The sequence below is a fragment of the Triturus cristatus genome, chromosome 4_1, assembly GCF_964204655.1.
Source record: "Triturus cristatus chromosome 4_1, aTriCri1.1, whole genome shotgun sequence".
Taxonomy (NCBI): domain Eukaryota; kingdom Metazoa; phylum Chordata; class Amphibia; order Caudata; family Salamandridae; genus Triturus; species Triturus cristatus.
The window spans coordinates 1,110,936,617-1,110,959,406 of NC_140585.1; the positions used below are offsets into that span (position 1 = coordinate 1,110,936,617).

A 22,790-nucleotide genomic window follows, 5' to 3' on the forward strand; every position below is an offset into this window, starting at 1 on the left:
TCACTCTCCCCATTGGCTACTTCACAGTGAGTGTTACTGTCAAGAGGTGAAAGGCGTCCAATGTGCAGCACTCGGCACCCACAGGGGTCTAACACAGGCCCCAGCAGCCTCTGTGTTGCGGGGAGGACCCCGCCCTCCAGGGGCCCCCTCACTCAGCGGAGGCGGCAAGCGGCCTGCGGTTCCGAATCTGTTCACTGTGGCACCCCGGTGCACCATCAAAACTAGCCAGGGGTGCCGTGAGCACTAATGGGAATTCAGTGCTTTGAGGTCCTCAGGCTGTATTGGGCTGTGCTGCACTGCAAAGGCACAGGTTATGCCCCTGAAGTTTTTCTCACATTTCACAATTCAGGCATCTGAGGGAATCACGTGATGAACAGCAAAGGAATCTTGTTGCTAATGGTTATTTCTCTCATGAGTATCGCTTCCTTTTAATGGTGCGACTAACTGATGTAAGACCACGTTGTGTGCATGTCGCAGTAGAGGTACTGCGCAGTAGGCAGTTGTGTGTCTGATGGGAGCTATCGTTCTTTGAGTTAAAACGCACAAGGTTCACTATGGTGGCTCCGATCGATATGGAGCTGAAAAAGGTAACATGCAGTTATATAACTCTAAATTTTAATTAATCAATCAGAGTACTTGTACAGCGCGCTACTTACCCCTGAGGGTCCCAAGGTGCTGAGGCTATGGGGGGGGGTGCTGCTACTGCTCGAAGAGCCAGGTCTTGAGTAGTCTTCTAAAGGCCAGTAGGTCTTGGGTCTGCCGTAGGTGGGTGGGGAGGGTGTTCCAGGTCTTGGCGGCGAGGTAGGAGAGGGATCCTCCGCCAGAGGTCGTTCGTTGGATGCGGGGGACAGCGGCGAGGGCGAGGCTGGCGGAGTGGAGCTGGCGGGTGGGGATGTAGAAGCTGAGTCTGCGAATTACAGATTCGAACGGCCAAAAGTACATTCAATCCTAAGTACCAAGACTGTAGCTTTGTTCCAGGCACAAGATCGCTTGTATGTACCTTTATACCGGAACCAAGAAGAGATGCCTGCATATTATAACCGATACTCCAGTTTGCCATACAGTAAACCCAGTGATGAAGGACACAGCCCATATTTTTCGCTAAGCCCTCCCCATCATTCAATCAAGAAGCATCTCCTTGTGCCCCACTTGTCTGTATGTATATCCACCCCATGCCTCTCTATTCCCTGTTGTGCCTGAAAGAAGGCACATGACCTAACACTGATGGAGTCATTCATCAGTGGCATGTTGAACAGTGTGGAACTGCACAGTTTTCAGCAGCTATGCCCCTCTGCCTTATAGTTGCGCTGTAACGCTGAAAGGATAGACACGCCTAAGTTCCTTGCATCTCTGCAACTGACTCTCTGCTTCGGAACAATCGGGGCGTGCAGGTATCCCAGACACACTTTACTTTATCTTTGCCCAAAGAGCAGCACTGGTGGTCAAACGTGTCTCTGTTTCCATTCTTGAACAGGAGACCTATTTGGTAGAGTAATTTAACTGAGAAGGAGACCACATTCCTCGGCTTACAAACAGAACATAATGGGGGCTCATTCGCAGGGCTTCAAGTGGGCCAGGTCTTGCCTGTGCATAGCACTGGCAGTTCTTATATGCAGGTGCCAAGATGGGTCCCTATCGGGGTTCTCCCTTTTTGAACTCACCATGAAAAAAATGCATCTTACCTCTGCAGCGGCACCACCCTTCACTGCATTTGATGTAACTTCACAGAGACTCGTTATAGTTCCATTTCAGAACTGAAGCATTCTCAATATGCTATACTACGAAGGCATGGTTGTTGCAGATTTATTTTATGCAACTAACAACCATTGACAAAGCCAGTAGTACTGGATTGCTGTAAGTGTAATGTTACTTGCTGTAGTATATATCTGTATGTAATGACAGAAGTAGCAAAATACCAGTGGGGCGGCACACTAAGCTAAGCATAGATTTTCAGTTTATGTGCTTTTTAAGCCAAGTCCATAATTACATCGGCCACGACCCTTTCTGAGACCATTCAGTTTTTTAATTCTACTTCAAGCCCTGCTTATACGAGACACTTTACAGACGGGCCACACGCTGAGTCAAGGTATATGCACAGCCACCCTTTACCTCCCAACTACTTGTTACATGACCCAGCGCTTACCTACCCAGACTCTCAATGCGCGCTTCACCCAACACACAGACAACGCTGGTGCTGGTGGGGTAATCGCTTCTGGATGCATGCCCGCACAGTTCTCTAGGTAGCCTGTGTGAGAGAACTTTGAAATACTTGCCATGATTAGGCACATGTTGTTACCTGCAATGTGCCCATAACCCCCAGGCTTCACATGTTTTGATTTTTGAGCATCAGGGGATAAGTTATCTTCACCTTGAAAGCGATGCTGTTTACACTCTGGGGCTTCAGGAGACAACTGTACATGACATAGTTTTCGTTGTCTAACACTGTTTGCCTGAAAGCAACGGTGTGCACTGATGCATGAGATGACGAGCACTGAACTTGCCACAAGCACTGTGCATGCCTCTTCCCGGTATCTCCCGGTATCTCCTTTCCTAGATAAATCTCACTCTGGAGTTTCCCACCTTGCCATCCCACTATTCTTGTGGCATTTTGATTGTCCAGACAGAGTCATAGATAGCACCACAGCAGATATCACAGACTGTTAGAAGGATTTTTAAAAAACCAATGTCAGACTCGCCGAATCCAACAGAAAAACACATGTAAATGATCAAACAAAATCTTTGTAAATCCCATACCGAGCACAAATCCATCAGTCAATTTATCTAACCTACCCTCCCTTTCAGACACAATGACTAGTAGGATGACATCTATGATTGTAACACCTTCAGGCTTCATCTCAATTATTTTCAAGGAGAAAAATGGAAGTACACCCAAGGCCAGGCATACAGCCTCCCCATCTGCCAAAAAAAAGTAACGTAATGGGGAGCCGCAGCCAACCGCCAATAAGTCAAGGGAGCCGCTGGTCTAAAAAGTTTGGAAACCACCGCAAGATGTTCCTGGTGCCATCTGCGAATATGATGGCCCTAATTACCCCGTGGGCTGGCATGTCTAGGTCCATGGAAATGACATTTTGTGTATAAAGTTTAGCATAACAACCAAATTGTAGCAAAGGTACAGAATGTTTAAACTCTGCAGAAGTGTTTCTGTGGTGGTGCACAAACTAAAGGGGAATTAGTTTGACTAAATAGGTTTGATTTATGTATGCTGCTGCTTGCTTTACTTGTTATTGTTTTACCAGTCACTTTGAAATATTTGCACCTTTGTGCACAAACCAAAAAGGCATTTGTTGACTAAAGTGGTTTTATTTTTGTATGCTGCTTCCTGCTGTACTTGTTACTGTTTTGCAAGTCACTTTGAAATATTTGATCCTTCAAAAAGGGAATTGTTAGTTTAAACTAGTTTGATTATTGTACGGTGCTGTAGTTGTTATTGTTTACCAGTTGCTTTGAAATATATGTGCCTTTATCCACACACCAAACAGGGAATTGTTTAACTAACCTGGCTTCATTTTTGCATACTGCTGGACTTGATTTTATCATGCACTTTGAATGTATTTTCAGGTTGATGCAAGAAGTTAATTGTTTTACTAAACATGCTTGATTTTTGTTTATTGCCAGACTGGTAATTGCTTTATTGTGCACTTTGAAAGTATTTGCACTTTTCTTTTGCTTTACCAACTACTGTTTGTATAGATTGTCAATAGGTACTTGCTGATATGGTTTGTTTTATTCTACATGCAGTGTTATTTATGGTGTGGCTTGCACTTGTCTGTAATACGTGTGCCTTAAATCTTGTATTGACTGATACCGATTGTGTCCTCCATGTGTACTGACTGGCGCGCTCATGTAAAGCCAGCGGCACTAATATTTCCGGGTCGCGTTCCCGCTATATAAACATTAACACTTTTTGAAGTGCAGAGTGACTACTTCTCTAGATTTAGTCTACAGAAAATGAACAATACGTTAATCATAACATTTCTTCTTGAATGCTGCTAGTTTGTGACCGGTTTGTTTAGTTGTTTGCAGTTTAAATTAAAAAACAATCTGTGAGGTTCTCAGCATTGTATCTTGAAGTCTGTTATGAAGCTCTGTGGTTATACTGAATAAGCAGCTACCATGTTGTTGTTATATGTCATCCCTGTATTAATGTAATAACTGCCCTTTCACAATTGCTTTATTAACCTTCTTGCTTCTCAAATTTGCTTGAAAATGCACCATTTACCCACTCTGTTTTCAACATTTTCTCGGGGGGCTAATCGTCGTCCTCTAAGTCAATCAAGTCGTCCTGCAGCACTCTACAGTCCCAAAAAGTTGGGTCGAGACCATAAGCGCGTACAAGTCAATCTATCCCCATTAGATCAAGTTCTTCAGTTCATCAGGAAATTGGGCAGCAATTCAGTCCGTCAAAGATTCAGGGAAACAGCTGTCCTGCAGTGCCACCGTCCTCTCCTTCAGCATAACGTCAGGACAAATAAAGAGCGCCCACAACTCACTATTCTAGCTTCTTTTATAATAAAATCACTGTCAAAAAGTAACAAATATTGGTTTTCGGCAGTCCTGATTGGAGGGTTTAGGGTCGTTCGGTAAAGTTCTCACATAGTCTATTCCATTAAGTCATCACACTTGCTGGTTCCGGTTTTTAAAGACAGTTCATTGTTTGGTGATCCTGGCAACTCTCCCTGTGCGTCCTTGGTTAGTACAGCTTGCCTGGGGTCAGGACGAGGCCACTGTTGCTCACGGTAGCGCAGGCGCACTTCACCCAAAACCTCGTGGAGTGTTGTCAGTCGCGTCGAGTCAGAAAGGCGGCCATTTTATGACAGGCCCAAACGGTCAACTTAAGTAAAACAAACACAAAACGTAATTAAAACATGGAAATAGCTAATAAAATGTTAAACCCTTACTAATTCCCCTATGTGTATGTAATTACCTAGCGTAATAGCAACATTCAAAGCGTTTATATTCACCCAGTGATGTCATCTGGTGCGACTTACAATTACGTCACAAAAGCAACATATATCATGCAATATTCTAATTTTAATATGCGTACATATTTTAGTTTACGAATTATTTTGGCCATACAAATCCCACATGTAATTCATACATTAATAGGATTGAATAGTATTCCACTTTAAACCCTTAGTACAGTTATAATTAATTGATTATTCTAATTAGTATCAGAACGGCCTTACCTCCCGCATCCAGTCTACCCCTGATAAACTCAGTGACTTCTAACAATGCTAACTCAGTGCTGAAGTTGGCCCTGAACCCAGGACTGGAATTCATGGAGAAGCTTCCCATCTTCAATATGTTCTTGCAGAACCTTGTTTACAAACTTCACCAAGACCCTTGAAAGGGCCGGAAGCAAGGAGATTGGCCTATAATTGGCCGGATCAATTGGATCCGCATTAGACTTCTTTAATAAGGGCAGAATCTTAGCATGTTTCCATGATTTAGGCATTATGCCAGTGGAAAGGAAAATATTAAATAGCTGATGAGCAGTAGGATTGCTTGTAGAAGCAATCTGAGACAGAATATTAGCTGGACAGGGGTCAGAGGGAGAGCCAGACTTAATACTTTGGAGAAGAGACAAAGATTCTTCTAATCGAAGCTCAGGGGAAGTGAGAGGGAGTGGATGATCAGAGGTGTCTGAATTAAAGTTAGCATTATTGTAAAAATTCAACTCATCCTCAGTTATGTTAGAGAGTGCAAGTTGGATCAGGGAAACTTTTCCATGAAAGAATTCGGCAATCTTCTTTGCCCATTCCTCTGTGCAAGGCCCTGCCGTAGCACAGGCTTTCAGGGAAATAAAGGATTTGGCTATCCTAAAAATTTCTTTGCTACTGTTTTGAGCATTGTCAATCTTAGATTTGTAAAAATCGGTCTTGGCCTTTTTAACCAGAGTGTGATAAGATTTAAGGCTAAATTTTTATGCCTTCCTATCTTCTGGAAGGTACAATTTGCGCCACTTCCGTTCCTTTACTCTGCAGTTCCTTTTACTATCTCTTAGAAGATTACAGTACCAGGAAGCCGGGGGGTTGACCTTTTTGGAGAACGAGAAATGGCCGGAGCAGCGCCCTCAATGTTGGAGCGAAGCCAACAATCCACTTGGAGAGCATCCTAGTCGGACGTGCCCATCAGCCTAGGTAAGGAACAATTTAGGGCATCTACTAACGCAGGAGTAGAAATCCTGTGAAATGCCCTGTAAATAGAGGGTATGTCCACTGAAGTTGCCAGGGAGGCAACAGCTGCAAGGGGAATGTCAAAGTTAAGTAGAGCATGGTCGGACCAGGTGACAGGAAGGGGAGAGCTAGCCGTTGGATCAAAATTATGAAAAATTTGGTCCAAGGTATGACCCTTCACATGAGTAGCCATAGAAATAACTGGAAGCAACTTAAAGGTATACAACGTTTCCATTAGAAGGTTAGCACGGAGGTCTTTATCATGATCCATATGTATGTTAAAGTCCCCTAAAATAAGACAGTTATTAAATTTTAAGGCCAACGAAGAAGTGGCTGAATTAAGTGAGGTGATGAAATTACTAATGGCACCCGGGGGGCGATAAATCAGAAATCCAGCAATGCTCTGGAGAGGGGAAATGATGCAGCGAAAACCTAGAAACTCTGTGGACTGTATAATTTCAGTAGAAATTTGGGAACATTGTAAGTCATACCTAAAAGAATTTGCCATGCCCCCTTTCCCCAACAATCTGTCTTTCCTAAGAATCAGGGACAGCCATTGCGATAGTGGGGTTGGAGGCATCGGAAAACCAAGTTTCAGTAAGAAACAGCAAATCCAGTTTTTCATCAACAAGTAAATCATATATATGTGTGGCGTGTTTTTGCAGGGAACGACAGTTAACCAGGGCAGCCCTGATACCCCGAGATTTTTTAAAGTTTCTGCCTTCTTTGTCATCGTCGAGGAACTTGAGAGCTGGGGATTTGGTGGAAATAAGGGACCACCTGCAGTTCTTGCAGCAGAAATCTGACAGTTGGCAGAGATCAGCAGCACCACACAGATCTACATGTGTTTGCATACAATTCAATAATGACTCCCTGTTATACCGTATAGGCAAGACCTTACCGGTAGTATGGCTGACATTATGGTATGTTGGAAACAAGCATCCTGGACCAGTTTCGGAGTAACCCCCTCATCAGGATGCTTGTATCCGGTCCAGGGAGGACCTGGCCTGGCAGTTCAGGCTGGACTGTTCCCATGAGAAACAGGGTCCATATTTATTTTCACATGGCTGGGTCTGAACTGGGGTGGTGAAGTGAGCCAAAGAACGATGATCGATTTACCCAGATCAAATGTGTCTCTGAAAAGTTTCAGCACTCCGTCCATCATCTCAGTGTGTTTGCGTTTTTAAAAACACAACAAGATCATACTATCACACCTAACTATAATATACCTAACTTTTGTTTTTTTTCAGTGAATTTCCAGATTTTTAAGAATGTAAATTAAGATATAATTACAGTTCCTAACTATAACATCAATTTAACCATTGTTTTTTTTCAGTGAATTGCTAGAGTTTGTAACGCAAAGTCATATTTTGTTAACATACATAAAGCCAATCCTCCTGTGCATGGCCCTGGGCCGTGTGTGGCAGGGGGTTGTTGCAGGGCATTGCCTGTGGTCAAGCCTTGAGGCCAACCCCCCACAATCAGTCAAATCCCCATTTCCCTGGGGCCTCAGGGCCCTTTCTTGTCTATAAAGGGGACAGAGTGTGCGCAGCCCCTTCCCGAAGCAACTATTGGGCCCAGGACCCAATTCCCTGTGGCCAAAACATATAATATAAGGGGGGGATGTGTGGTTTCCCTCTCTGAGCCTGAAGAGGCCCTGGGGAAACCATCCCCTGGGCCAAATACATTATCATTAGATGATGGGGCATATGGCCCCCTAAATCCCCTAGCCCAAATGGGTCCCGGAGATCCCATCCTCTGGGCCATGCTTTAATTATTGGGGAGGGGGCGTGTGGCCCCTGCCCGAGTTTAAAGAGGCCCCATCCCCCAGGGCTAATTACTTTTAAAAAGGAGAAGGGTCGCACAGCCTCTCTCTCTGAGCCTTAATAGGCCCCCAAGACCGGATCCTCTGGCGCCAAATGAAATGCAAAAGAGGAGGGAGGCTGTGACGTCCCCCTTCCAAGCATTATTAGGCCCTAGGGACCCCATCTCCCAGCAGCAAAAGCCATCAAAAGCGATGTGGGCCGCAAACCCTTTCCCAGAGCCTTCTCAGGCCCCACAATCTATTACCCGGGGAACCATCCCCGGGGTCAGAGGTGGGTGCCCCAGTGCCCACCCAGGGCTTCCACACATCACAAAGTTATAGGCCTCTCAGGGAGCCCCAGGGATCCCACAAGCTCCCTTCATAGTGTGCGAGCCTGCATTGTTTCTTCTGGGCGGGAGCAATCTGTGTTTCCCTGCCTGCATCAGCCCACTTGGCCTCCCTCCTCTTTTGTTATGAATTTGACTCTGGGGAATGGGGTCTCAATGGCCTTTTAAAGATCGGGGAGGGAGGCAGCAAGGCCCCTCACTGTTTTTATAATTTCGGCCCCAAGGATCAGGGTGGGGAGCTGCTCAGCCCCTCGCCTTAATTAAAGTTTTAAGCCACGGGGAATGGGGTCCCCGCGGCCCAAAATGGACTTGTGGAGCGGGGCCCTGCATACAACCCTTTCCCTAAATGTTTTTTTTTTTAATGAAGAGACGCTATATTTTTAGCCACAATTCTGCTGGAATCCTGTGGGATCGCGGCAAGAACTGCAGGTTTCATTTTTTTTTATTTTGGGCCCAGGGGGCTCCCTCTGGGTGCCCCCACTGGTCTTAGGGGGTAGACTATCCATATCCTGCAACCTTATAGTATTTTTTTCCTAACCTCAGGACAGTGGCCTAATTCCCCGAGTCCTGTAATGGCTGCCTGCAACATTTTCCTCATGTTTCTGGCAGTCAGTCAGAGTGCTCCTTACTATAGGAGTCTGAATCCTGCAGAAGTGAATTGGCCCTAAAGAAAAAATGCTCCTGGGCCAATCAGAATGCTCAATTTCTTAAGATTGGGTTCAAGGGATTCCTGCAAGAGCCCCTCAAAACTAACCGTCCAGATACACAAATATTTTCCCACCTTTCTTTTTTCAAAATCTACTAAACAGATTTATACCATATCACACACCACAAGACCAAGGTCTAGATTCCTGCCAAACTTGGATAGTTAACAAATCTAGGTAGAGCGCTTAAAAACAGGCATTTGAGGTGAGCAGATTCAGAGTGTCTGTGCTGTAATAGGGTGCTCTATATAAAGAAGCTGATCTCCACCTAAACTTGGTGGTTCCTTTCTTCCTTTTTTGCATAATTTATGCAGCACTCTAAGAATGAAAAGGGTATTGTCTTGACCTACGCTGGGTGTTCCCTTGTGTATGGACAAAGCTATACCTACCTCTCTGATGAGCACTAAAGAGAGAGAAACACATGTCATAGGTTGCTTTTATTCATTCCAGGTTGGCTTTGCTCGTCTTTTGCCAATTCACAGCTGTGATACTGTGTCTGTAATTGTAAAAGGCATTTGTTATTTTTCAGGGTGGTGTGGATAGCACTAGCTAATCCTGTGCTTAAAGACTTTGTTGTAAAAATGACAAAAGGTTTTGACAGTTTCTAGCTTGATGTGGATAGCACTGTTCGACTCCGATGCTTAAAAACTCAGCTAGAGAAACAGACTTTTGAGGTGAGCAGATTCAGAGTGTGATGGTGTTGTATTGTGGTCCATATAAAGGGGATACTCTCCACCTAAACTTTGAAACTACTCAGAGTTCCCAGAGAGAGAGAGACCCTTCCTTCCTTCCTTCCAAGTGAACACAGTATATGTCGCCGTATAAAGGTGAAACATAGTGGTTTGAACAAGATATATGTATTGTTAGAGGTGTCAGGCTGGAATGCAGCCAAATCTCAGTGGCACATTGGGTTCCACTAGCAGTTCCGTAGGATGCAGTTGTTTCAGTGACAGACTGGGATGAGTCTGTAGGGTAGTTTCACATGATACCCATCTTCATTTCAGCTCCTGAGAGTCATGTGTTTCTTCATATGGGTGATAATCGGCATAGTAGTAGAGTAGTATATGAGTTATGCACATCTAATTTCTAATGCCTTCTTTATTTGACATCATGATATACCCACCCATATATATTTCACTCAACTACGCTATATTGTATTCCCTTGGCTGATGGAACTCTTAAATTGTTGGCGGGACATGTCTGGCTTCAGTGATCCAGCCTTTCATCAAAAGAGGGGTAGCCCTGCAAGCTTTTATGCAGTTGACCAACTATGCCTTATCCCTGTATAGATTACCTGTTGGTCCACCCCTGAATGACCTATAATGAGATCTTCTTTGTCCACCAGGTCCTTTCCCGGTTCTGAGCCTGATGGTGGGCTCAACTGTCAACAGGATTGTAAAAGCGAACAATGCAACTGACCACGACAGTCCCTTCGGCAACATGACCTTGGAAGAAGAGCAGATAATGGTGGCAGCGTCTGTCACTGTCTTGGCTGGAATAGTTCAGGTTGACACAAGGACTGAAGTCATATATGTTTAAGTGTATTACGATTTGTATCATAACAGTGTGTGTTGTTTTTTAACTATATTAAGAGAAGAACATTTTGTATGAACTGCATATTCTTTACAACATACATTTTTTTTAACTGTCATGGGTATTTGTTTTTCTGCTTCTGCCTTTTCTGCTTCTATCTATGTAGCTGCATAGTCCTGTTGCTACCTAGTTTCCTTAACTGAATGAGACACCTTCATTATGTGAGTTGTGAAGGTGCCCTCTCAAATTCTAGGATCAAAGTAATTATTGCAGTCATTATGGAAGGGTGCAACAAAACACTCAAACAGACCAATTAGGCTCCCGAATGTTAACAGAAATAGTAAATTACAATTAACAAGTCAAAATGAAAAAACAGTGAAATGTCAGAAGACCCCTCCACCACCAGCGCCAGCATCCACAGAAGTATGATAAACGTCACTGACTGGATGAAAGACAACTGACTCAAGCTCAACACAGAGAAGAAGGTAGGCGTAATCTTTGGGAACAACACCTCCCCATGGAACAAGGAATGTTGGCCTGCTGAACTCAACCCATCTCCTGGCCCGAATGACCACACCCGCAATCATCTTAGATAGCAAGGTGTCTCTAAGGAAATAATAAACGCAGTCTCATTTGCCTGCTTCCATACCTTATACATGCTCCGCAAAATCTTCAGGTGGCTTCCTATCAGCACCAGAAGGACCGTCACGCAGACCCTCATTACCAGCAGGCCGGACTATGGGAACTCAATCTACACAGGAATCACCGCACGCTTCCTGAAGAGACTACAGACAATACAAAACTCAGCCGCAAGACTCATCCTTGACCTCTTCAGAAGGAACCACATCACACACCACCTCAAGAAGCTACATTGGGCTCCCAATCCAGAAGAGTTGCCAGTTCAAAATGTTGGCCCATGCATACAAAGCCCTGCACAACGAAGGACCAGAATACATGAACAAATGCATGACCTTTCACCAACTGACCAGACATCTATGAAACGCCTCCCTCTTCCTTGCAGACACCCCCATGCAACAGCGGAGGATGCTCCTTCTCACGCCTGTCAGGCAAAGCTTGGAACAACCTTCACCTGCACCTCAGGACTGCCTCATCGCTTCAGCAATTCAGGAAATCACTCAAGACCTGGTTGTTCAACTGAGCAGATCAGCACAACTTCTTAATGAAATCAACTTCTATTTTTATTCTAAAAGTAAAATTTTAGTCAGAAATGTAATTTCTTTATAAATGTGTACATGATAGCACACATTTGATTACACGATCACGGTATATACATAAAAAAAAAGATCAGCTTGCATACATTAATCATCTGTAGGTAAGCGGTTTTTATATCAGGGTGTTCTAATAAAGATATGGATATCCCATAAACATAAAAGACCAACAAGTGTTTCCTTGATACAGGGCTTTCTCAAGGCTATGGAAACAGAAAAAAAACCAGAAAAATAAAAATAGAGAATAGGTAAAAGTAAAGTAGTTAAATCTGCATAAATTCCAACTGGTTTCGGCTTTAAGAATTTCTGTTTTGAAATAATCAATAGATCTTTTCAAAAAGTCAATAAAGTGGAGAATCTTAAAGCGGTTAAAAACTAGCAATTCATAGTAGGAACATTGTAAATAGTTGGTGAGCCTTAATCATATCCATCTTAAAAGCAGGGAGAAAAATATATCTCTATTGAAATGAAACCTTAATTCATCGAGACCGGGCTTGCTGTAATAAAAACTAGTCACAAAAAGTGGTTGCACATTGTACACCGGCATTTTGTGACCAGTCTTTAATTTTGCTATTCGACCTATACACTGTTAGGTCACATTACAAAATCTCTAGTCAGAGGGGGTCATAAGGTCCATAACAAAATCTCTAGTCACAGTGGGGGTCAGGGGGTCACAGCATGACCTGTCCAATGAATGTTAATTAGGCAGGTCGCTATTTGCGACCAACTGTGGTTGTCTACAAACACAGGGGTGGTGGTCTGAAAGTGATAGCAGTCCACCATTCATGCGTTTGCATTCCTAAACTATATTTAAGTGATCGATGTTCCTTTAAGGTATTGGTGCTGCTTAAACAACCACATTTGGGACATAAGGGGAGGGAGGTAATTAGGGGGTCAGGCACCACTTCCTGTTCCCCCAGAGACAGCTTCTCTCTGGAATAAGTTGCCACCCTTCCTCCATTCCATTTCCATCTCCTTGATTTTTCATGGTTTGGTAAATCAGATTCTAAAACTCTGTGCATGTAGGATAAATAGACTTTGTGAAGGAGACTTTTTGGGAAAAGTATTTCTTAAATCTCACATCACTACTGGATTACCAATGCAAGTACTTCACTTCAAATCCAAAATGGAGATTGTTTACTTTCATTTCAGAACAATTACACATACTTGATTACTATTTGCTAGGAAAACCTATAAACACTGTGAATCTTGTCTGCAGTATGGCGCTCATGATATGGATGATATGGCTCTAAATAGAAAACCACTCACTTTAGTTTTTTTAATTTCCTTATTTTATGTCCTCAAAAAAGTTGTAAGTCAAGATCAGGGAGGGTTCCTGTAATCTAGGACCTAGAGTACACGTTGTCTGCCATGCTTTAAGTCGATGGCAGTGGCAGTGGGTACTTTGACCGCTAGGCAATGAAAGTGAAAAAAGAGTGTGACCCAATAGACAGATAACGTAACCAGTACTAGCCTATCTGGTGGCACGATTTACTGTTTGTCTAGTTTGTCACTCTTTCTTTTACCTTGAGGTTAAATACAGAGTTCGATATCAGAAAGAAATGGTACTGAAGCACATGAACCAGTCCCGCCAGTTCTCTTGGACCATGGGTCCACACAAACATTTTCCAAGGGGCCAAAAGGTTTGGTCTGTGGTGTGACCGAGGGCTGCATTGATGCCATCAGGTTGCATCTAACAGTCAAGACCTCTGGGCCGTACTTTGAGTATCACTGTTTTAGGCAATGATATTCTTGGCTTTATTCTTCTCCAAGTCCTCATATTACATAGAACACATCTCCAAAAAGCAGCAGGCACGTGTTTCGTCTACAAGACTTTTCAAGGCAGCGCCATTCCATTATGACACATACAGTGAATCCTTTAAAGCACTCAGGTAGCCTATGTTCGCTGCCACCCAAATGTCTGGTGGTCAAACAATTAAGCAACAGGGGCACCATTTATCACTGGGTGCCCCCAGAGACATTTGATGTCTTAATAAAAGGTATCCAAAGATTGCTTCCCAAATCTAACTGGAGGATGAAGTCTGCCTCCCAAATAGTAGTAATTCCCACAAGTGTCTTCACCATGTAAGCCAAATCCGCAAATACAACATAATGATGGACGGGCCGTGACAAGCCTCGCTATGGTAGACTATGGCTGAAAGCAGGTTTAAAAAAAAAACTTTGCTCACCTTTACTCCTGACATATCATTGTCTAAGAGAACTGTCGGGACTTGCTTGTGTGCTTCAGTACTATTTCTTTCGTAAACTTACCATGCTGGGACCTTGCTCAGTACCAAGCGAGCACCACCATTGGGAAAGTCTTTATCTTTTTGACTTCATTTCCTCTTACTTTGACCACATATTTGATGTGTGAACCCTATAGCATAAGTCATCATATTGTTTTGTGTACAGAGTTAAATATCCACTGGCACAATCACGCTTCCACCCCCTATTTTGTGCAGCACTATATAAGGCCCCCAGAAACTCATATTATAGTTTCATGTTGTGGTAAAACCTGCGGCAGCAAACTTTGTCATCTACAAAACATATGCTTGCATCCCAGTACGTTGATTCAGCTTGAAATCCATTCAAGGGCAAGTAAACTATTTGCTTGGGTCATACCATGATATGCACCACTTAAACGCTTAGATGTGTGCCAGTATTAAAATAGTCCAAAGCCGTAACTTGTAAGTCATACGTGTCGACACTGCTGGCACCAGCCATCTTGGCCTTAATTTGTTTCAAGTATTGGAATTTAAATCATATCCAATGTAACAGCTTGATAGCGTGCACTAAAACAATAGAGAAGTTATGAGTGGTTACCAGTAGTTTTCTAAATTATACAGAGAGACAATAAAGAGCTCATTGTATGTCCACATATCATATCTGCTGTATGAAATGTAATTATTAAACTGTGGAAGGGAGAGGTCACAGTTTGAGGTGCAACAAGGCCTAAGGAAGCTTACCACTTTGATCCTCATAACAAGGATCCCTTTATCTCCCCAGGTCTGTTTTGTTTCAACCAGAGAATTTAGATGCTAAAAGTAGCTGAAATCTCAAAGACAAGAGGAGGAATTTCCAGAGAGTTGGACCTGGAATTGCCAATTCCCCCGATAATGCCTTTTTGCTGTTGGGCCGATCAGGTCACATTTTTGGCGCACTGGTAAATCTAGCCCCCAGCAGCTGTGGGGCGGAGTTACCAGGTTACTCATAATGAAGTTATAAAAAGTAAACTAATTTGAATACGGAATCCGTGTTGCATCTTAGTTAGCTACGTTTAAGTATCACAGCTTTCCACAAAGAAATAGATTGGGTAGATGTACAACAACTAACCAAAACCACAAGTTAGGTACAGAAATAAAGAACATACAGCATATGGTCCAAGCCAAGTCAGACTCAACTACTTCAGAAGTCAAAAATACAGGCAGTATAGAGCAATGAAATCTGGAGAAATATGGCAAAAATATCACTTCATTATGTAAAGAGCATCTCTACTACCCAATACCACTGAATTCCTGCACCTATCTGGCACCTAAGATGAGAGCACTCCATGTGGTATCAGTACCTCCATGCAGAATCAGTCCAGACCACTTAGGCGGCTCCAGCTATATATATTTCCAGACTTTCAAAATGTAGGTAAACGTATCGTTTTATGCTTCTTTAATGGAAAGTTACTCTATCCAGGACTCTTTTCAACTCAATGTGTGAGGGATAAGGAAACAAACCACTTTAGTGCTGCATGAGCAACCCCACAGCTTTAAAAGAAATGTCACCACCACATCCTGGCCAAAAATTAATAGTTTAGTTCTATGCAGTGCTCGGGATGTCATACGTTGATCTTCTTCCGCCCTTCCATAATAAGAAGTTGTTGTGTTGTGATTCAGTAGCAAGTGTAACAGAGGAACATACCCTCTCACACCACTCATCCCTCACCACACTCTCTTTGAAAGAATATGGAGTCTCTTGAGTATGACATATGTTTATGCATGAAAGTTGAGCCCTAGGTCTTTAGTCTGAATTTTTAATGAATATCTGCCATTTTCTCTGCTCTCATTTTCAGGTGGTTATGGGAGTCCTCCAGATTGGGTTCATCGTAGTCTATTTATCAGACGCCTTAATTAGTGGCTTTACCACAGCAGCCGCCATTCTGGTCTTGGTCTCCCAGTTGAAATATGTCTTTGGCTTGACAGTCAGTGGCTACAGCGGCGTTCTTTCCGTTATCTATGTGAGTATCTTTCATCTACTCTCTGTTTAAAAAAATATACATTATTTCTACTGTTGGAAAAAACTGCCTGGAACATTCTAAATCTAACACAAGGCATTTGTCTCTGTCAGCGAAATTATATTTTGCTCTTATGAGTAACCTAGTCGTGCAACCGAATTGCAATTTGAATGGTTTCACAATCAATTTTCCCATATGTGATCCTGTAAAATATACAAGAAATGTAATCATCCTTTTTTGACAGAACTGAACAAGTTTGCTGCCCAGTTTGAAATGAAAGAAAGTAATGTCTAGTTTTCAGAATACCTTGGGTAAGGATTTTGTCAGGCAGATTTGCAGGTGGCACATTCAAAACCTCCTTGATTCTCATTTTAGGAAGAAGGAGTGAAGGGAGACACCCCTCTGGGCTCTGTACCTTAATGATGGACAAGCCCACCAGGAAGACCAATCAGAGCATGGTTTTGACATCTCATAATGCCAGTCTGGCCAAATCCCTGTTTTTCACACCTTCCTTTGTCATCTTCTGCCTTCTGGATAAAAGTGAGATTCCCAGATACATGCACTTAGCTCTTGTAAGATTGCTCCCAAAAATGATTTGTTCGGCTCCCTTCGTTAGAAACCAACTATGTCAGCTTTGGGTATGTTTTCAACAGACTCTATACATCTGAGGGATTCAATTAACATGGCAACACTTGTGTTGCTCAGCAACTGGCCCCTCTTCCCTAGATGGAGAAACACAGGGGGCCTTCTGAGACAGACACATAGAATAACACAACAGGTGTATTTGTAAAGCGCACGCTCACCCAGTATGGTATCTTGGTGATGTATATCAGATACTTATTGTTAACACCTCTTCAATCATATTAAATATTTTTGTTAGAAGCTTAATTTCACCTAGAAGACCTTCCTAGACCAATATCTGCACTTTTACTTGAGAAGCAACCTTATTTCACTGTCCCTCTAATCCAGCATAGCATAAAATAACATTGACCGACTTAGTTATTATTTCCCTGAGAAAGTCCAGGAAATGGATGTGAGGTCAGAGCAGATGTAATAGATACCCATAAGCATCTACCCACTTCACCTCTTTGAGCCATTGATAGTATACCTTAAGTAGAGTTCAAACCTCTTTCCATGGAGAATATAAGCAAGGCACCCACCTCGAGTTATCCAACGGATTTCCCATGACCCAATGTTAATATAGTCCATGAAGGAGCTTTTTTGAACAAAGCAGATGATCTTTGTAATGCTGTGCATGTAATGCATTCTGCATGAGGCAAGAGATGGAGACAGAAGTAGTTAGGCTTCTTGACTCAGAAACAATATGCAATTACTGCCATATATACCAGTTGCCATTCCCAGTAAAACATCTGAAACAGACCACAGTTGCTACCAGAGTTACAAAGATGTAAATAGCATAATGGGCCCTTTTTGTACTCGATTCCTGACAGACAGGACTGCTGAATTGTTTGTCCTTCTAACCCTGGACAAAAAGGGTGAGGATAAATGGGAGTGGTTTTTTAGCACTGATCCAATTAAATCCTTTGGTGGCATTCAATACTGCCAGTGACCCACTACCACATCCATAGGATTCAGGCCTATCTGACTGGTAGACTACAAACGGTAATCCTTCCAATGTGCAAATCAAGGACTTTAATGTAGAATACCTGAATTGCAACATTACTTGTTACCATTTATATGCAATCCTTGATTCTTTAATGAGCCCAGTGTACTATGTTTGTGCATGACACTCAGCAAATTCACACACTAACACTGCGTCTGACTCTGGACCAACGGCATTGAGATGCCAACTATACATAATGAGACTGTGGTGATCACAGATGTTTAAAAACTGAAATCTAACAAAATAAAGCTCCAAATCATGACACCTAATTCACCATTATGGGTGCCTCACTCCACCAAAATATTGTGGGAAATGTAATACAACCTGCTCCCACAGTAGGAAATCTGGTTATGTTACTGAATGTTGCTCTAACCCTGCATAACCAGATTGATGTGGTAATCAATCGCTGTTTTTAAATGTACGGCTCTTGAAATGTATCATACTTTGTTTAAGCCGTAAAACGTATTATGGCAATGAATGCATTTGTAAGTTTTTACATAGACTATGGTAATAGCTTTTATGTTGGCGCATATGCTAAATAAGCAGTTACATGCCATCTTATGATACAAGATGTTTCAGCTTGGATGGTTCCAGGGCTCACAATGTTTGATCTTCCCTCCCCAGAAGTATATGCTTTGCAGTATCTCTTCGTTGTTTACCAAGTTCTGTTTAATTCAAGTGCCTTCTGCACAATTTCTTTGAATAAAGGGATTAGAAATTTAATTGACTCTAAGTGTAAGCATTATGAACTAGGAAAAATACTGAGATCCTCCACTGAGCATCAACTTTGTACCCCTAAATTAAGTAAAGTAAGAAAAGGTGATAGAGAATTTCTGACACGAGTCATTGCAAATGGAACTCAATGCCACAAATAGCGGGATAGGAAAATTCAGTCTTGGGTTGAGATGGAAATTCAAAACGTAGTTTTTGGTGTGAACTTTTACACTTAAGTTGCCTTCCTTTTTAGTACCAAGAAACTTTGATAAATATGTGAGGAATAAAAAATATTCTTGCAGAACTCTTGACATGGTAATGATTTCATTAGTTACACAGGAGTACACATGACTTTGAGGTGGAATTCATGTGTAAGTCAGACTACTACAATAGTAAGTCACACTCACACTTTTTCAAAGCAAAATCTTTGTGAGCTAATATGTATTTATGATGGTATTACTGTGGGAGATGAGCCTAAATTTTCAAGAGAGCTCCAAGAATTTAGATACCCCGGCTTTTACCTCGGGAATTTAACTCCACGATTCTGTTGATCTTGCAGCAAGAGGCACCTTCATCTTTCTTTAAACATATCAAATTAGCAGAGTACGTTTGACATACATAATAAAAATAGTAACTGGGACCACTCAATATTTGAGTTCTAAATCAAGAAATTTGTTTTTAAAATTTATTTCAAGAAATCTTAGTATAACATTACAGAAAAATGTTGCAAATGTCATAGAAATGCACATACAGAGTACACAATCAGAATAAGAATAATACTCCTTATTTAAGCAGGTAAATCTCCAAGATTAAGTGTCAAGCTCATAAAGAGTACTGACAGCATTCTAAGTAAAAACAATCTAAATTAATGGGACAGAGCTTTGGGAGGAAAATTAGAAGTCACCCGATCCCTCAAAACCCGGGATTTTGAATACATTTTATGCATAAACAGTTAAATAAACTGTAGATTCAGCATGGCATATTCATAGTTAGGTCACATTGGAAAAACCAGAAAACACAACGCCACAAATTAATTCTTAAAACCAATCCATTTCTTAGGGTAAGGTACGTTTTCTGTTCACTCCCTCAGCAACTGTATTCGGGCATGAGGAAATACAATGTAAAACATTCGAGGCAACCACTCCTATAAAATTATATCTTCTAAAGGCCTACATCGGAACTTCCTATGGAAGTCCTTCAAAATGATACATAGGGAACACAAAGAAAGGTTCAATTGCAATACATACTTAATAAACAAGAAGACCACTGACGTCACAATTGTGGTGGGCCACAGAAACTGTGTGGAGAGATGATTTTCAGATCGTCTCTGGTTGGTAGAGGAAATGAGCAGTTTAAACAAAACATCAGAAACAGCTTCTGTTTCTAATAAAAATAGTGTTCAACTAAAAAATGTAACATGACTAAACTAGGTTTTAAACACACTTCTGAAACATATTTTTCTGTTGTTTAATGTGCAATTTTACTAGTTCAACAGTTACAAACATATACAACCTAAAAACTATTAATTTCTCCAAAACAATTGTCACCCTAATTTGGCCATCAAGAAAAGCTTGAACAATCCCTCCCCGATTATATTTAAACAATCACTAAAGACCCCATTAAAAAACATTATAAATTAGTTACTGAACGCCTTTATTTTATTCGTTCGCTCTCCTCCATCATTTTCAATTGTTGATAAACTTTGTCCTTATAATCGTTTATTTCAAAATCTACAGATCATATTCTCGTTCTCAGTTTGCTACTATAATTTTTCTTAGTGCTGTTATTAATCCTACACTTTGACAATTTAAACAAAAGAAAGAGAACAATTGTACAAATCATTCTGAGAATCACAGATGTTAAAACTGACTTCAGAACACACCCACCAATAGCACCTAAATATTCACCAATCTAACTAAACCCCTTTCCAATCTCACTAAACCAGGTTCATTAAGCCTCCCATAATCCTGATTTTTCCAGAGACTTAATCTCATAAATCACGTTAGTCATATTAGTGATAAAAGAATCCAGAGTTTCAGTATGATAAGATATGCAAGTACAACCCTCTTAGCTTTATTCACTCTGCAGACTCCATTGCCAAAAGAATATCCACAGCAAGGTGTTTCTCAATAGCCCACTCTCTTGATAACATTTCCTCATTCACCAATTTCAAAGAGCCTGCTGTATCCCTGGCAAGTCTATCTACCACTGTAGACAGTGGTCTAATGTTTACATCATTCATTGCTACCCTTAGACATGGAACAATAGCCCCTAGTATATCTATAACGAATATATCTAAAACTATCGGCCCAAACCTCTGTCTCACTGTCTTCAAAATAGACTCCTCTGGCTCATCTAAATGATACACTCCAGGATAAACCAAAGCCAGATAACATGACTCCACCTAGTTTCTAGGTAAATTAAAAGATGCAGCCTTCCCACAAGTATAATAAATACCCCTCATAATAGGCTCTCCTTCAATCAAAAATCAAACAAAATGTCTTCTAAAACAAAAATATCTTCTTTTTCTTCTTTTTCTTTCTTAAGGGAGTTGTCAAGCAACTAATCAATATTGAAAGACCCCGAAAAAGATTTGATTTAAAAAACAAATTTAGAATGATCTTTTCTTCTTCAGGTCTAACTTTCTTTTTTTTTTTTTTTTTTTTTTTTTTTAAACCGTTTATTGCAGTTCGTAAAAGTTACAAGTATGGGCCTACAACCATCCGGCCGGCCGCTAGAATAACAAAAACATATTGCACACATACAGTAAAAGTCTCTAGGCAGTGTAGAGCAGTGAAACAGGAGTAATCAATGGTGCAGGCCACACAGCTCCAAGCCCACAGTACGGTTCCCTTTTCTTGAAACAAAACAACACCAAAAAACCACACCCGCAAGGCAACCCGCGATCCAAAATAACAGCACGTGCTCCATAAGTGGGGGATCCAAACCAGCAGCAGAACTCTGGAGAGGGGAATGGGAATAGATCAGGGACTGGGGGACCGCGCGCCCGCGGCTGAGGGAGGGGGGCCGTCTAGGGAGACGGTGCAGGCGAGGCAGCCGGTAGCAGTGGTGGCTCACAAATACCCCCGCGGTAGGCGTTCCAGGGGCCCCAGATTTTCACCCACGCCCCAGGCTTACCTCTCGCCACATACACCACCTTTTCACGAAACATACACCAATCCATATGCTCTTTCCAGGCCGACACCGCAGGGGGCCTCTGGGATCCCCACAATTGAGCAATGTCGCGCTTGGCTATCATATATCCCAGAGTCACCCACCGCGTCTGCGGGACCGAATAGTCATTCGGTTCCCATACATTCAGCAAGCATCTCCTCGCTTCAGGCAGCAGCGCAACACGCGTCACCACACGCAGGACCTCATGCACACCACGCCAGAATCGCTCCACCTTCGGGCACTCCCACAGTATATGCATGAAAGTCGCCAACGCACCACAGCCACGCTTACACATTCCGTCACCAGCAAAGCCCATACGCAGAAGCCTTGGCCCCGTCACGTAAACCCGGTGAAGGATCTTGAGCTGGACGAAACGAAGGCGAGCCGGGATGGCCACCTCTTTCGGAGAGGCCACCGCGGAAATCCAATCCTCATCGTCCAGCTCCAGCCCGTCGGCAACCCAAGCCTCGCGGAGACTAGTCAGCAGGCACGATCTATCGTTGATCAGTTTTTTGTATATGAGGGAGATCGTGCTGTCCGGGACATGGCCATCTAGGACTCTGTCCTCCAGGGGGGAAGACTCCGGAATGGATGCGACATCCGGGAAGACGGAGCCCAGCGCATGGCGGACCTGTAGGTACCGAAAGTACTCACTGCCCTGCAGCTGGAACTCCGCCTGCAGCGTCTCAAAAGTTTTGAATCCCCCCCTCGTCCAGAGATCTCCCACCGTGCTGATTCCGATCGTGTCCCACTTCTCGAAGCCCTTCGACGTCCACAGGGAGCCCAACCTCTCAGACGCATACAGCGGTGACGCCCGGGTCAAACGGTCCTTCCACCCCATAGCTGCATTAGCCGCGTGCCAGACACGCACCATGACACGCGTCGGTCCCGTCAAACGGGAGTCGGGCGCGCCAGCGTAGAGCGCTCGATTGTAATCGCCACCGGGCAGGAGCATCTTATCCATCTCGAATGCCGGGTTCAAGGCGGGCCCGTAAAGGCCATGATTAATTGCAGCTAGTTGGGAGGCCCAGTAATACCGTTTAATGTCAGGGAGGGCGACCCCCCCATCGTACCACGGGAGCGTCAATTTAGCCAGAGCAATGCGCGGCCTCCCGTCCCAGAACAGGCGCCGCTGGAGGCCCTCCACCTCACGGAAATAGCGTGCCGGGACCAAGTCCATAGTATTCTGGAGGGCGTAGAGGAAGCGTGGCAGGGACATCATTTTAAACAAGGCCGCTCGGC

General features: G+C 42.9%; 1 protein-coding gene across 2 annotated transcripts in view; it reads left to right on the forward strand.

Annotated features, from left to right (window-relative positions):
* The window catches only part of LOC146856095 (chloride anion exchanger-like), a 503,531-nt gene that overhangs the window by 195,261 nt on the left and 285,480 nt on the right, over nucleotides 1-22,790 (forward strand). For both annotated transcript variants that reach the window (XM_085654115.1, XM_085654116.1), the window contains 2 exons: nucleotides 10,398-10,558; nucleotides 15,875-16,039. In XM_085654115.1, the coding sequence (XP_085510241.1) occupies nucleotides 10,398-10,558; nucleotides 15,875-16,039 (326 nt within the window). The remainder of the gene's footprint in view (nucleotides 1-10,397; nucleotides 10,559-15,874; nucleotides 16,040-22,790) is intronic.